The 17,133-nt window shown below is 40.0% G+C and overlaps 1 protein-coding gene across 2 annotated transcripts in view; it reads right to left on the minus strand.

Moving 5' to 3' along the window:
- Positions 1–8,130: 8,130 nt before the first annotated feature.
- kcnd2 (potassium voltage-gated channel, Shal-related subfamily, member 2) overlaps positions 8,131–17,133 on the minus strand; it is a 185,905-nt gene continuing 176,902 nt past the window's right edge. Inside the window, exons 4-7 of one of the 2 annotated variants that reach the window (XM_053649744.1) lie at positions 14,641–14,736; positions 11,576–11,807; positions 10,265–10,274; positions 8,131–9,114 (exon numbers count right to left, since the gene is read on the minus strand). In XM_053649744.1, coding sequence (XP_053505719.1) covers positions 8,934–9,114; positions 10,265–10,274; positions 11,576–11,807; positions 14,641–14,736 — 519 coding nt within the window. In that variant the 3' untranslated portion in view covers positions 8,131–8,933. Of the gene's footprint in view, positions 9,115–10,264; positions 10,275–11,568; positions 11,808–14,640; positions 14,737–17,133 lie in introns of both variants that reach the window. The other variant, XM_053649745.1, reaches the window with a different exon arrangement.

Here is a 17,133-nt window from a genome sequence, read left to right on the forward strand (position 1 = left end):
TTTGTCCATGATTGCACCCATGGCATTTCAGAGCCACCAGTTTATCTTTTATCCATTTTGCTGGGCAAACTTACAATGGTTATTAGGTTAATTCAGTCCCAACAACAGAAAAATGAATATGAATGCACAATAGTTCATTTATTAAAAGGTTTATCAGTTTACAGCTACAATTTGGGTGTCATTGTTTTGTCAAGTGAAAATGCTGACTGGAAAACAGCTTTCCACTCTAACTTGCTGAGCAACAAAGCTAATTTCATTAACAGTGTGTCAGAAACCACATACATGTTTTTGAGTTTACCAGACAACCTGAGGGAGACCAGTGTGCAGACATCTTACCTCTTCCAGAAGTTCTGGGAGTCTGCTGTATATTGATAACGGCTCCCTGACGCAAATTATATACAATTTCCCGGAAATCGATTTTTCTGTGAGCGAGCGAAAGACCAGAGAATTGAGGGACAGAGGGTATGTCTCAACCAGCTTCTTAGTTCAGTAGGTAGTGAATCAGTATATCGTGTACATGAGTTGGGGCACTGGTAAGGAACCTGGCTCACTACACTTTGGGACACTGAATTTCTGATGACATGACTGCGTACTCGCGTTGCAAAACGTCACCAAAATTAAAAAATATAAAAATATTGAAGTTTTATATGTCATGTAAATTTGTTAGCATAATCACACGTATTTCTGTCATAATATGTCAAACAGAATAGTAGGCAAGCTAGAGTATTAAAAAAATAATCATTAAACACTTAAAAGTCATTAGACTCAAACAAACCATATATAGAACGTCAAGTAAAGTAAAAAAAATTGCTAATGTAAGTTATCATTTGAGAGCCATTTGAGTAATCATTGCGAGAACAACGATAACAAGCTACTTACATTTGTAGACGAAGTTGGCTGAGAGTTCGTCCGCTGAGAGGCTTCATAAAACATGACGTCACTTCAAGTAAGGTAATATAGTGAGCATCGATGGTGCTCCCTGGTTTTTTCTGTGCATTGTAGGATTTTTTTAGGGACCCAAACATCCCAGTGCACTGAAAGGATTTTGCAATCGAGACAGCCCTTAAAATGGCCGACTCCCTGATCAGTACCCTGACTACTGAACTAGGGAGCTGATTGAGACACAGGGATCGAGAGCGAGTGACAAGACGTAGCGAGAGAGTGACAGAAAGCAGACCTCTAGCTCGCTCTCTTCTGTTCATCCATCAGTTCAGTGTACCACTATAGTTCAGTAACACTTTAGTGTTACTTCACGCACTTCACCCCAGACTACCTTAAAGTTTACCCCTGCTTAATAGGGGTAAAAAAAAAAAAATGACAGTTTTGCTCGCTGCACTGTTTTCAACAGCGACTTTTCGATCGCCCGTGGTGGGTTAAATGATTGTAAAAGACATGTTGAGGTGAGTTTAACAGGTTTCATTTGTTCATTAGCATAGCTAATGTTATTTAAACTAGCTGACTAGCTGCTAAGGAGCTACTCTATTGATGACCTACGTGATGACGCTGAACTCCTTGTACACTTGCATTAAAGGTGTAATAGAATAAAAAACAATGAAATTAGTTGAATACTATAATATCATAACATAATATAATATAATAGCACATATTAAGTACATCTTTTAATGTCACATTCAGCATTTAGCTATTAGCATTGAGACTGCCAACAAAATACTTAAAAATGAGTGGGGGAGATGGGGTTGCAGGGGTGGTGGAGCTAAATGAGTTTTTGCAGGGTGGAATGTGTGAGTATGAGGTGAGTGTGTGATATTTCAGACATGGATGACACTACAATAGTGCCTGTTAGCCTCCCTGACTAATCTGTTATTAGCTAAATTAGCTTCAGTAGCACCAGTGCAAAAGTGAAGAAGTAGCCTACAGTACAGACAGGAAACTTGACTAATCGAGTAAATTTAAGGAAAAGTATATGATTTTAGTGAGTTACTTAGTGATTTTACTGAGCTTGGTAAATATTTGTATGTTATAGACAGCTTTGTGTTACCTTTGCTTTGTTTTATCCTTGCTAAGAAGCATCCAGTGTAGCATTGTTCTGAGGAAAATTCTGAGGAAAATTTTTGTTGTAGAGGTGTCATGTTTAAATGCTGCAGTTTAGAAATAATGCTGGAATTACTTGGCCTTGCTCTCACCATACCAGGGAGATGTGCTTGGCCGGAGGAGTGAAGACATTTTATGATCAGGACCACTCTCTTCCGTTAAGACCTGCATAATTGAAATATTGCTGACAGAAAACAGAACATCTTTATATGAGCCAGAGAACTGTGTCTGAAATAAGCAGAAGTTTGGGAGAAATGGTGACTCAGAGGAGAGCAGTCTTCCGCTCTTTCTTGTTGTTTCCTTTCGCAGAGCAACATGAAGGATTTGGTTTATGATGGAGACAAGCTTACAAAAGATATACTGTTCCCTCTCTTGTTACTGTCAACCCACAATCCTCATCAGACTATCCTCCTATTCATGGTGTGTGTGTGTGTGTGTGTGTGTGTGTGTGTGAGAGAGAGAGAGAGAGATTTGCCAAGAGTTATCGTTAGTCATTTTTTTTGTGTGTAAAGGTTTTCAAGTCTTGTCAGTGTACCCTTGTGTGACGGTGTGTATAGAAGGACAAAAATCCTGTGTGTGTGTGTGTGTGTGTGTGTGTGTGTGTCTGTGCGTGCGTGTGTGTGTGACACACGTGTACTTGTGGCCTGACATGCACCACCCTCCCTTCCCCTGCCTCTTCCTGCAGTGCATCTGCATACAGTAAAACAAATCCGTCCAGGAAATAAAAGCATTAACCTTTCACCTTGGAGTAAAAATAGCACCGCAAGCACTGGACAGCTGCAGCATGTACAAATCCTGCTTCGACTTCCTCGCATTTTGTCCCCGTCATCTCTTTTCTCTTACTTCTCAGTGTATCATATTGTACAATCTCTTCACGAGCCTCTGAAAAAAATAAAACATCTCAGTTACCTCCTCTCTGATGGAAAATATGCTAATCCAGGTAGTTTGGCACTAACAGCCATGCCACGCTGAATGACGTACGTATATATTCCGTAAACATTCAGCACTATATAGGGTTTGGGAGTGGCTGATGATGACTTTTGTTTGGGCTGGTTTTGACTAACCATCACACAGACCTAGCAACCCTGTGCTTACCTCTGTATCTGAATTCACATAGTGGACATGAGGTACAGAGGATTTCAATTGATGAGGTTATCATGGAGAACACTGTCATACTGGAAGAGAGGGACATATTTACTAAGTGGCCTGAGGACCTGTTTGACATCATTAAGGTGGGACATGTTCCCTGGGAAAAAACATAGCAGGCTACTCTGAAGGATAAAGTGAAGGACAGAGAGAAAAGCAGAACAAAAATGAACTGCTTAAATTGAAGCATTATCTAAGAAACTCTTAAACTCTTTAAAATTATGATTGATACACCAATTAGCCATAACATTAAAATCACTGACAGGTGAAATCAATAACATTGATTATTTCGTTACAATGGCATTACCGTGGGGTGGGATATATTAGGCAGCAAGTGAACAGTCAGTTCTCGAAGTTGATGTTTTGGAAGGATCTGAGTGACTCTGACAAGGGCCAAATTGTGATGGCTAGATGACTGTGTCAGAGCATCTCAAAACAGCAAGTCTTGTGGGGTGTTCCCGGTATGCAGTGGTTAGTACCTACCAAAAGGGGGCCAAGGAAGGACAACCGCTGATCCGGCGACAGAGTCATGAGCACCCAAGGCTCAATGATACGCATGGGGAGTGAAGGCTAGCCCGTCTGGTCCGATCCCACCGAAAAGCCACTGTAACAAAAGTGAATGCTGGCTATGACAGAAAGGTGTCAGAACACACAGTGCATCGCAGCTTGCTGCATATGGGGCTGCATAGCAGCAGACTGACTCCTGCCAATCGCCAAAAGCACCTACAATGGGCACGTGAGCATCAGAACTGGACCAGAGAGCAGTGGAAGAAGATGGCCTGGTCTGATAAATCATGTTTTCTTTTATATCACGTGGACAGCTGGGTGCATGTGTGTTGCTTACCTGGGGAAGAGCTGCCACCAAGATGCACTATGGGAAGAAGGCAAGATGGAATGTTCTGCTGGGAAACATTGGGTTCTGGCATTCATATGGATGATACTTTGACATGTACCACCTACCTAAACATTGTTGCAGGCCAAATACACCCCTTATTGTCAACAGTATTCCCTAATGGCAGTTGCCTCTTTCAGCAGGATAATGCTCCCTGCCACACTGCAAATATTGTTCGGGAATGGTTTGAGGAACATGACAAAGAGTTCAAGGTGTTGACTTGGCCTCCAAATCTGAAAAGAAATGAAGAAATAATAGAAAAATAGTGCTCCTGTAGCCTACAGATTATTTAGTACTCTAGTACTAAAATTCACACAATTACTGAACTTGACAGAGAACAGTGTAATGTGGAAATCGGTAACCTTGTGCTTTCGCCTCTTGAATTGCAAATTCACTCATAGCTTCACAGTTTAGCAGTAAAATGGATGTACATAAGTGTTGCTATTTAGTTTGAATTCTAAACCAGCACCATGCAAATGTTTTGTAATTTTATTTATTCTGTGTTTGATTTTTGTTTATACATTTTATATTATTTAGTCCCTATGCCAATCATAAGTTGGGTATTGCTTGAATGTTCAATTTAGCTATCGGAAACAGGCAAAAACAAGCCGATGAAGATTTATCAAAGATTTAGAAGACACTTTGATGTCTGAAGAAGCTCTGTAAATTAATTCAGTAATAAAATTTGGTCATATCCTGCTGACTCTAAATTGGATTCAGATAAATATTTCGCCATTATGGTAACCGTGAAATAGCATGTTTGCCTCGCACCTCCAGGGTTGGGGATTCGATTCCTGCCTCCACACACTCCCTCCACTGTGTGGAGTTTGCATGTTCTCCCCATGCTTTGGGGGTTTCCTCCGGGTACTCTGTTTTCCTAACCCTGTCCAAAGACATGTGTTGTAGGCTGATTGGTGTCTCTAAATTGTCAGTAGTGTATGAATGGGTGTGTGAATGGGTGTGTGAGTATGTGTGCTATTGTGCCCTGTGATGGGTTGGCACTCCATCAAGGGTGTCCCCCACCTTGTGCCCCGAGTCCGCTGGGATGGGCTCCAGGCTCCCCGTCTAGGATAAGCGGTTCAGAAAATGGATGGATGGTAACTGTGAAACCTATTACTTTCTTAAGTAATAAGCTCCTTGTCATTGAACTTTACAGACACGCTATGCTGAGAATGGTCCAAAACCCAGGTAGGTATACACAGATAGATACAGTGGTGCTTGAAAGCTTGTGAACACTTTAAAAGTATCTGCATAAAACATCATCAGATTTTTTAAGAACAAGTATCTATCAAAGTGTAATCTTCACAACATATTTGTGGAAGTGTATCATGGCAAGATTTCTGAGGACCTCAGAAAACGAGTTGTTGATGCTCATCAGGCTGGAAAAGGTTACAAAACCATCTCTAAAGAGTTTGGAGTCCACCAATCTACAGTCAGATAGATTGTGTACAAATTGAGGAAATTTAAGACCATTCTTACCCTCCCCTGGAGTAGTCGACCAACAAAGATCACTCCAAGAGCAAGACATGTAATAATCCATGAGGTCAAAAAGGAATCCAGGGTAACATATAAGGAAATAAAGGCCGCTCTCACATTGGCTAATATTAATTTTCTTGAGTCCACCATCAGGAGAACACTGAACAACAATGGTGTGGATGGCAAGTTTGCAAGGAGAAAACCACTCCTCTCCAAAAAGAACATTGCTGCCCATCTGCAGTTTGCTAAAGATCACGTGGACAAGGCAGAAGGAACAATATTTTGTGGATTGATGAGACCAAAATTTTATTTTTGGTTTAAATGAGAAGGGATATATTTGGTGAAAAGAAAACACTGCATTCCAGCATAAGAACCGTATCCCATCTGTGAAACATGGTGGTGGTAGTATCATGGTTTGGGTCTGTTTTGCTGCCTATGGGCCAGGACATCAGGACATCTGTCCATGAACTGAATCTCAAGAGAAAATTGGTCATGCAGGAAGACAACGACCCTAAGCACACAAGCCGTTCTACCAAAGAATTGTTAAAGAAGAATAAAGTTAATGTTTATGAATGGCCAAGTCAAAGTCCTGACCTTAATCCAATAGAAATGTTGTGGAAGGACCTGAAGTAAACAGAAGCAAACCCACCAACATCCCAGAGTTGAAGCTGTTCTGTACTGAGGAACGGGTTAAAATTCCTCCAAGACGATGTGCAGGACTGATCAACAGTAACCGGAAACGTTTAGTTACAGTTATTGTTGCACAAGGGGATCACACCAGATACTAACAGCAAAGGTTCACATACTTTTGCCACTCACAGATATGTAATATTGAATCATTTTCCTCAATAAATAAATGACCATGTATAATATTTTTTATCTCACTTGTTTAATTGGGTTCTCTTTTTCTACTTTTAGGACTTGTGAGAAAATTTGATGATGTTTTAGGTCATATTTATGCAAATTCTAAAGGGTTCACAAACTTTCAAGCAAAACTGTAGAAAGACGGATGGATGGATGGGTGGATGGACCAATATTGAATCAATATGTGACAAAAATAACACAAAACAGCCTTTTGTTATCTGTCTTTTAATGGAACAAAGATTTATTTCTATTTATTCTTAGACACTGCACCGGACTAAACAATTGCATTGTTGTTGTTTTTTTTGTTTGTTTTTGTTTTTTTAAACATTTTTTTAAATAGCTTTTCAATATATTATATTGTCTATAACACAAGTGGGAACAAATATAAATGGATTCAAAGCCATCACCATTTGGGAAATTTCTGTTGATTTGTGTTATTTCACAAACAGGACGTAAATGTCTTATCGGTATTAAAAACAAAGTTCCCTGGAGTTTGAAATGAACACCATGGCTATCTCCATGATCACGTCTTCCTTGACCACATGCACCGTGTTTGTCCTCCACTTCCAAATTGAAAAGGAAAAACAAATGATACAGCTATACAGTCCATCATCCTGTAACTCAAGGAAGTGAGCCTTCTTGGAAGAATACGATAAAACAAGGAACTCAGATAAATATATATTTACTACACCAAAGAACAAATTTACAACACAGGTGCACTAGCAAGTCTCTCGTAGTTCTTTTTTTTTCTTTTTTTAAATTCTCTTTTGTACAACTGAAATAACATTTACAATTTATAATCGACACCATCTGATTTTTAAAAATATGTATTTTTGTGATTCTATCCCCCCAGTCGATATCCCCTTTAATACAAAGTGTATCTTTACAAAAAGAACCTTGTTGCATAAGTCACATGGTCAAGCAATAATGGAAGTGAGTGCTGATGTGTGTATTTGTACGGTTTAGGCTATTTTAATAGACTCCTCTGCACAAGAAAACACTCTGGCCTTAGTGAAAAGTGCAAGAATAAAATAATCTTTTCAAATTATATGCAAATTTCTTGCTAATTCGAGACAGAGACAGTGCGTGGTGATGACTAATACATCTCTCTGACTCAGAGAAGCCATTATTCATACTTTCCCTTTGATATTCGACAGCATGTGGGAGTGGTATGATTATAGCACTGATAAAATAATCTGGTGAGAAGCTCACGATGTAGGACGCCGTCCTATTATTGGGCATGAATTTGTCACCACATGTATTTTATTCAGGGCTTGTGTTATGGCTAAGTCTTGTTGAATTAGTACTGGGTTCAGATGGAGGTGGAATTTGCTGCTCAGATGGTTCATTCAGATGTACATTGAGAGGAATGGAAAGACAAACTCTCCAACATAAAAACACATTGGGGTACGGTGGCCTTGTTGGTCCATATCCCATATTCTTTAAAACATCATGCACAGTCTTGGGACACTGAAAGAAAAAAAAACATTTAAAGTACATTCAGAACTTGACGGTAAGAATAAAATAAATATTTTCTACAAAGGGATGAGGGAATATCACGTGTGATATCAAAGAAGCATTTTACTGTCTGGAGATTCTCATAATGTATGAGACACACTGCTGTTCCCCCACTTCTTCTTCTTCTTTTGTTTTTTTTTTTTTTTTTTTTTTTTTTTTTAAATATATGATCCATTAAACCCTTTTAGGCCAGGTCTTAAGAGAGGGCTAAATTATTACAGTGAGTGAAAAAGTCACGTTCAGTCTGCATGTGCACAGAATTGACTTTTGATCATTTTAGATGCTTAAAAAGGAAGTGACGTGTTCAGAAATAAAATATACAGACAAAAAAAAACCCTTATTGCTCATGCCAAACAAACTTGAAAGGACACAGACACACGAATGCAGAACATGCAAAAAAGGTTAGCCTTAAATGCACCCACACGCACAATCACACAATCACACGCACAACCTTAAAAACCTTGATTTTTCTTGTAGTGTCAAATATCAAAAGGAGCTCTGTTTTAGTAGATCACTCTAAAAGCACGGTAAATAGCCTCGAGTAAAACTAGGTCCCCAGAAAGACACCCAATACCTAATGAACACCCGAAAAATACCCAAATATGCACCGAATTTCTGTTGCATCCTCCACTTCACCTAATTCTGTGCACTACCAAGTTTAAGACGACAAATGTAAAGACACACAATACCTCAAAAATTGTAACAAGCATGGAAATTATGGTCATTATTTATGGTCCCTCTCTGCGGGTAAAACACTGGTAAGCCCCAGTGCTCAGCATTACAAGCCCAGACGGCTCTCGTGTCCAAGCGCAAAGAAGAGGGGCTGAAATAAAGGGTTCTGATTGTGGCCCTGGACTCTGCAGTGCCTCCTCCTATCCACCAGAGGATGCTCTCTATCTCTTAAATCCCCTTGTCCTCCAGCGTCCGCTTGCTGAATGAAAGAGGGAAAAAATAAACGAGCGGGCTGATTGCTCTTAATGTAGGTCTATAGAGCTGATACGCGGACAATGTTGCTCTGCAAGAAGTCAGGAGATCTGGCCGAGTCCCCGTCCTCTGGTGTGGTGACGGGCGGAGTTGGCATGCTGATGACCGCCGCCGTGATGTAGGGATGCTGCTCCGAGTTCAACAGCACCGTCTCCTCGAACTTAGCGTTCAGACTGGAACGGCTGCAGAGGGATACAGACAGAAAGAAAGAGTTCTTGTTGGTGTTATTGCATCATAAAATATAAAAGCCTAAAAGGATCCAGTATGCAAATAAAATTAGGATATTTATCGAATCTGGAGTTTGTGAAGAGAGGATGAGGGTAAAAGTGCACTGTCTCTGTATCGTTTTCTGTTTCTATTGACTTTTTTTTTTAAATTGTGGAACGTTTACCATATCAGCAAGCAAAAACTGCAATTGCTTTATGTTCCGTCCATCCATTTTTTATACCGCTTATCCCACAGGGTTGCGGGGAACCTGGAGCCTATCCGAGGGAGCATGGGCCACAAGTCGAGGTACAACCTGGATGGGGTGCCAATCCATCGCAGAACACAATCACATAAAAATTCACAAACCCATTCATACACTACGGACACTTTTAGACATGCCAATCAGCCTACCTTGCTTGTCTTTGGACTGTGGGAGGAAACCGGAGTACCCAGAGTAAACCCCCGCAGCATGGGGAGAACATGCAAGCTCCACACATACAGGGTAGAGACAGGACTCGTACCCCAAACCCTGGATGTGTGAGGCAAATGTGCTAACCACTAAGCCGCCGTGCATCCTTGCTTTATGTTCATAGTAATAATATTTTAATGATCATCAGAATACACTTGTAATGTGTTGGTGATATAATATGTAATAGTGAGTCATGCCAATAAAGCTTCCCTGAATTGATTTGAACTGAGTTGATAGATAGATTGAGAGAAGAGAGAAGCAAAAGACAATAAGAGAGAGGGGGGAAGAGTGAGTGAGAGAGAGAGAGAGAGAGAGAGAGAGAGATTCTCCCAGCTGTCAGTTGGACCACACAGGCAAGTTAGTGGGTGCCGCAGCTGGAGCTGTGCTGGATTCCAGCAGCATGAGTCAATATGGAAACACTTCTCCCACTCCTAAATACCACACACTCCTAAATACCACACACTCCTTTCACAAGGCAAAATACTAATACATTGTTTAGCATAGCCGCCGTGTGGCAATCACCATAATCTAACATTGAGTCCAACCGCAAGTGTATGAGCTAGACGTTCACTCGCTAATCCAGGGTCTTATGCTAAAACCTTTCCCTTGAGTGAGGAATGAAACACAACAGGACGTGCTGTAGGAAAATAATCAACGATGGAGTTACTGTTACCACCCAAAAGTGTCCCAAAGTATTTTCTTCTATGGACTTCTGTTGATAGTGCTAAAAGTTTAACATGTGTGTTGTGCCCTGCTACGATCATGATGGTGGAGGGAAGTCTCCATGGTTTGCAGTGACTCAACGGTTAAGTCTCTGGGTTACTGATCAGAAGGTCGGGTGTTCAAGCGCCAGCAGCGCCAAGCTGCCACTGCTGGGGCCTTGAACAAGGCCCTTAAATCTCTCTGCTCCAGTAGCGCCATATCATGGCTTACCCTGCGTTCTGATCCCAACTTCCTAACAAGCCAGGACATGCAAAGAAAGAATTTCACTGTGCTGTAATGTATATGTGACAAATAAAGGCTTCTTCTACTTCAATAGAGCACTGATGCACCCTTTCATGTTGTAGTACAGTGAACATATGGATTCTTAATGGGTGAAATGAAAACATAAGCTAGCTTGTATACTGATTTTCATGTAGTAGCCCTTCCATGCATACCATCGCTAACATTAGCTAATTAATAACATCTGTTAGCTAGCTGTTACCAATACAAATATAACTTCTGAAAAAAATAAGTTGATTAATTATGAAAAGTTGATTTGAGGTGATTAACATCCCCTATTTGTCTTCAAATATACTGCAAGTTGTCAGCATGTTAGCATAATATGTCTCACAAAGCTATCACATGGTTGCAATGAGGCACGAAATGAACATTTTAGTCATGTAAGTGAAGCATTAATGTTTCTGATGATTGTTCTTTAGCTTCTTACTGGTTCAGTATTCAGTTCTCAAAAAAAAAAAATAGAGAGAATTGTTAAGTTTCATCATGAACTTTGGAAGTGAAAGAGAAGTCAGTCGAATAATACAGCCTGGTTTACCAGTTGCCAAAACACAGGCTGAGATGGTCAAACTGGTGAATTGTCATTACCAGCCTGTAAGTGCTTGTAAGTGCTTTTTAAGAAAAACACAACAGTGAGGCAATTTGAAAACCTTCAAACATTTATTGATTGAATATATTCAAGTAATTAAGAGGCTGGAAATGAGTGAACCAGCGGGCAAAGATGGTGTACCAGTCTGGCCAGCTCAGCCTATGTTTTGTCAGCTGGAGTTTTTCAACAGGGAAGCTCAGTATTATAATCTAAACACTCTGAATACCGGAACAGACTTCTGAATTTCTGACTCATCTCCGTACAGGTAATTATGTTGACCTCAGCAACTCCATGTCTCCGACGCTGTACTGCTGAAGGTCATAGCTGACTTGTTATTCATGTTGGTTGGCATAATGCGCAAATGACACGTACTTGTTACTGATCGGCCTCTCTCTGATCTGGATGGTGCTGAGCTCCTGCACACTGCCCCGGCGATTGGCAACCATGTTGGAGTTGGGCACGTTGAAGCTCTTGCGCTTGTTGCGGCGGGAGCAACAGGTCAGGCCATGAGGAGAGGAGGAGAGTGAAGAGGAGCGTGAGGTGGACGGCTTCACCATGGACACCTCCATGCAACTCGTCTCGTATGTATTCTCATCCACAAACTCGTGATTCTGAGAGATAGTTAAAAAAAAAAAAAGAGTAGCGTAAAGAAACTTGTCTGTTTTTCTATACACTTATAACACATAACAGTCATTCTGTGGATAGGGGTTGCATAGACTAGTTAAATAATACATTTACTAGTTGCCCCTGAATAGTTGGGGCAGTGGCGTACAAAACAGTAGCAAGACTAAAAAACATTTATATGAAATCCTTGCATGGTGGACAAGAATTCTTTTGGTGCCATAGGATGCATGTCATTATTCAATCCCACTCAGCTAGTTTAGAGTTGCGCATGCCAGCTGACAGGGTGATACAGACTCATTTTCGGACGCTATTGACAATACATGGTGGTTCAACTTCTGGGTCATTATCACTCTGAAAATAACAGCATCCTTCATGCAAGGAATGTCAGTCTTTGAGATATAAGGAGAGCTCTGTTGATGGACATGAACTTCCATGCTGCGCTCACTCAGTTTCAGAATCAGTGATTTCAGCCGTGTCTCCATGTCATCTACATGAGTGCAATTTAAAAATTGCTACAACGTTAAATATAATATGATGCATATGATGTAATATGATTACACAGCTTTATTTTGCACATTTATTGCACTGAATTAATTTATTCGCTTTGCAATCTCAGACATGATCAGGTATGGCTCCTGCTTGGTTGGAATGAAAATCTGCAGCCATACTAACAATTTGCTGATAAAAAAAACAAAACAAAAAAACAAAACAGCCCTCTGTTCATCCATCCATCATGACCCAAACCAAGATAAAGCACATACTGGAGATGAATGAATGTTACAGTTCCACTCTATATAAAGCAGAAATTAGTTTGTCTGAAGCTTGGGCATTACCCTCTAGGAGGCCACCCCCTGTAGTTTCTTTTTGATTCATTGTCGTACTCTGCACTGATTCTCTTTGTTGAATTTGATGTCATGAAGAATTGAGACCAGTGTTGAATGTCATTTAATTTGATTTGAATGAAACTGTAAGAAATGCTACAGTAGGCTATTTACAGAGTGTCCTCAGAGCAGATTTTATTGACAGCTGTTGCAAGTATGAGGAAAACTTTGGCAAATATTTGAAAACTATATAACATCTTCATCTTCACTCAATCTACTCAATCCAGCTACTGAACCAAGTGCAAATCTGCCCAGACAGAAACAAACCTCATCTGTAAAAGAAACATCAAGCAGGCATGTCAGTAATCTGACCCGACCTAAATGGAGATCACAGAAAGTCCCTGAGCTCTGATGAACTGCGACTTTGGCTGCTTCCCAAATCACTCTCCAATGCATCGGACCTACAGAGGAATTTTCCGTTCCAGTGTCTCGAGCAGTGGCCTAGATTGGGACGAGTGGGTCACAGTCGAGAGTATACAATTTCCGTATAATCAGACAGTTTGGAAGGCAGAGGTAGATGCTAAGTGTCGGGTTTTTTTTTTTTTTTTGGCAATACGTGCTATCAAGGTTTCTCGAGAGGAGCATTCATTTACAGTTGCAGAGCGAAGCACACTCAGACCTAAACAAACATACTCATGCACTGTGGTTTATTAATGAGAACCACAAGGCTTCTGATGGTATTTATAGAAACATGTCTGTCTGTTCAAAGGAAATCATATGTAGTAAGAATAAGTATTATAATTACTGGAGATGTAGAAATACATAGAGATGCTCGTCTAAGAACTTGGCTTGGGCCTAATGGAAAAATAAGAGTACTTTGTGAATAACTTCCAAAATATTGTGAGATTCATCCATCAGTCTAATAAGTATAATAGCAGAAGAAGAGAGGGACTGAAATGGGTAATAGTTAGCCATTTAGCTTGTCCACTCATCACAAAATAGAGACCAATACCAGAAGCCAATAATTCAGAAAAAAAATGATTGTTTTTTTTTAATAAATCTGTTGTATTTGATCTTGGTTCTGCTTCTATAATTATTGGCTATATAAGGAATAAAACACAGTTGAGTGTGCTGTTTTAAGAAAATAATCAACAACAGGATTGTGTGTGTGATCAGCCTAGCATGAAGCAGAGTTACTGTTACCACCAATAAAAGCACATCTCAAAGTGTTTTATTCTATTTATTAAATAATGACACCCCTGCTGAAAAAACAAAACAATAGAAACCACCACAGAAATTCTAATGGTTTCCACTAAAAATAGTGGAACCATCAGCTAACCATTAAAACCATTATGATTACCATTATTGGTCTTTAATGGTATCCACTAGACATAACATGCCACCAATAGAAGGCAAAAAATGACCAGTAGAGACTCACAGGGACCATTACAGTTTCCATTAAAAACAATATAATTCCCATTATAACCATTACAATGTCTATGAGGGTTTCTATGACTTAATTTTTTTTCAGCAGGAACATCATAATTTTTCTTTTATCCATTTATAGTTACATAAACTGTTGTGGTACATCCATGAAAGAAATTAGTTGCTGTTATCACTTAAGCAATATTTTTGTTTAATATTAAATTTAGATTATTTGAAACATCCACCATGCTGAGGCCCTGCGAATTAACTGTTACTATAGAAATTATAGCATTATGTATATAACAGTTAGTTCCGGTCCACTCAGCCTGCAGGCTCTTGTCTATGCCAAATCACAGTAATGCCGAAATTCAGCATAACTTCATTCTTGCTTGTGAGATATTGCTTAAATAATGAGTACATTAATATAAAGCTGTGATTTGTCTTGCAGCCAGAACTATTATCAAAGCTGCTGTTAGAGAAAATGAATCAACAACTTCTGACCAATCAGAGTTAAGAATTCAACAGTGCTGTGGTTGCTGTGACCCCTGATCCCCCCCCCCCCCACAACTCTTACCGTAGTCTTTTCCAGACAGTGTAGGAGGTGGTGATGCTGAATCTCAAACGTAGGATTAGTCTTGCAAACCAGCGCCTTCCCTGCCTCCTTCGAAGCCTTATAGGAGAAACAAAACAATTCGACAGCTCATCAGGCAATCAGACCACACACAGATTGGAAATAGAGAGAAAAGACAAGAACATGGGAACAGTAAGGCCAGAGCTCTCACAACGCTCCAGCAACTTTTTGAAACGTTGTGACAACATTAGTCCGAGTGCCACTGTGCCTGTCTCGTTCTCTCCAAGTTAGCACTTGGACAGATGGCTCTCAGTTTAAAGGCAGCAGACAAGAAGTGCAGTGTGTGTATGGTAGACCGGAGTGTGTAGAATAGATTGGTTCAGCCATATTAATATCTAGCCAGGGATGCATTTGGGAACTTAAATTGTTCTGCAAATCTATGAATCACATATGAGGCTTGTTTCCACAACAGGAACCTATATAAGAGCTTTAGGAGGACTTTCACCAGAGAAACCAGAGCTCATTTTAGAGCCTGGGTCAAAGTTCCAGGAAAGTACTTTGGGTCCTGCTCCAGAGTTGGTCAGAATGATTGGTTTGGAGCTTGCAATACTGAGCATTACTGATTGTTCAAACAAAAGTCTTTCAGTTCAGTCTTTCCTGAATTGAAATGTCTTACTTGCACATATCCCAGTCAGAGGTTCTAGCACTTAATGTCTGGTTACCACCAAAAGTAAATAAAAAAGAATTATAATTGTATCACTGGCATCATTGTCATCGGTTCTCTCCACTGATCTCTGTTCATGCTAACCAGAGGGGGGTAGAGTAGCCAAAAATATTACTTAAGTACAAGTAAAACTACTTGTAAAAATAATTACTCACGTAACAGTGAAAGTATTAATGTAAATACTTAAGTCATAAAATATCCAATGACAAGACTACTCAAGAAGCAAGTTACCAGCTACTTCGGATCTGATTAAAATGAAGGGAAAATCCCGAATCTCAGACTACATGTATCACACCTCTCCTTGAAAGTCTGTCTGTTCTGTTTATATGATATAAATCCTGGGTTCAAGATGAAGCAGCATATCCCAGTCCTGTGATGGGTACAATAACACACAACCTGTCATTTTCAACACAAAATCTCTCTCTCTCTCATACACACACACACACACACACACACACACACACACACACACCAAAAAACAAGCATTTTCCCAACAGTTTTCACATGTTAACAGACCAAGAACAGATCATGAAACCGAACAGAAGAGAAGTGTGTGTAGTGAGATAGAGTGAGTGTTGTACATGTTAGTACAGTATATTTACATGTGTGCATTTACATGTGCGTGCGAGCGTGCATATGTGTGTGTGCGTGTGTGTGTGTATGTGTGTGTGTCCTGCCTCCGTCGACAAGCTCGCATCTTCCCCCTCTTCGGCCATTATCTTCCAGGACTGAGCCGTTAAAAAAGTGAGCAGTTGTCGCGGATGCATTCAGACCACTGCAGTGTATTGCGAGACTCGCGATCTCATTATACGTGATATAAACTAATGATTAAAACTAAGTATATTCATTAATATTTAACAGTAACGGAGGAACGCCACGGAATGTAGCGAAATAAAAGTACATTTCTGTGTTTAAAAATGAACTTGCGTGAGAGTATAAGTATTGGCGGTTAAACCTACTCTTAAAATTATTTTTTTTTCAAAAAGTTATTCAGGTAAATGTGGTGCATTACTACGCACCTTTGATGCTAACATTGGTGGGGAAATAATCACTGATTCATTCACTCAGTTCTGTTCTGCTGGCTAAATGACTTATTATTTGGTCATTTTATCATTTTTAAACTTCAGCCCTATCCGGAGAGGATTACATGTACACGGTGTCCTGGGGTAATTTTCTATTTTATAGGTGCTCCTCTGTGACTTCATTTCTGCCACAGATACACATTCTTCAGCTTGGAATAGCACGGTGTGTGCACTTTGCTGGTTTAAAACGCTACATTAATATTAATATCATATCTCTGCAACTAAGTAAAGTAATAAAGAGCAACAACCTGAATCACTGTGTAGTTCTCATTCAAGATTGTTCCAGAAGAAATTCCTGAAATGCTTCTTGAACCGTTGTGTATATGTGAAGTAACATCATGTCTATGAAGTAACATTTTGAAGATTACTGAAAGCTGTGCCACTCGGTAATCGCGCCCACAGTGAGTATAGGCATGTTTCCAGAGATGTCCCAGAACATTCCAGAATTCCTTTCCCCATTTTTTCTCCCCAATTTGGGCACCTATTGGTTATATTCCCACCCACCCGTCAGCTCTCCCTTATCATACGACAGCTAACAACCGGGAGGGTGAAGGAACACGTGCTTCTTCCAATATATGCAAAGCCAAGACCAGTTTTTCTTTCTTGACTATTGGAAATGGATGGATATGACACCATACAGATTCGAGCTCTCAATCTCCAGACAATAGAGCAAATGCTTTTCTGTTGAGA

The sequence above is a fragment of the Ictalurus furcatus genome, chromosome 19 (assembly GCF_023375685.1).
Source record: "Ictalurus furcatus strain D&B chromosome 19, Billie_1.0, whole genome shotgun sequence".
NCBI classification, from domain to species: domain Eukaryota; kingdom Metazoa; phylum Chordata; class Actinopteri; order Siluriformes; family Ictaluridae; genus Ictalurus; species Ictalurus furcatus.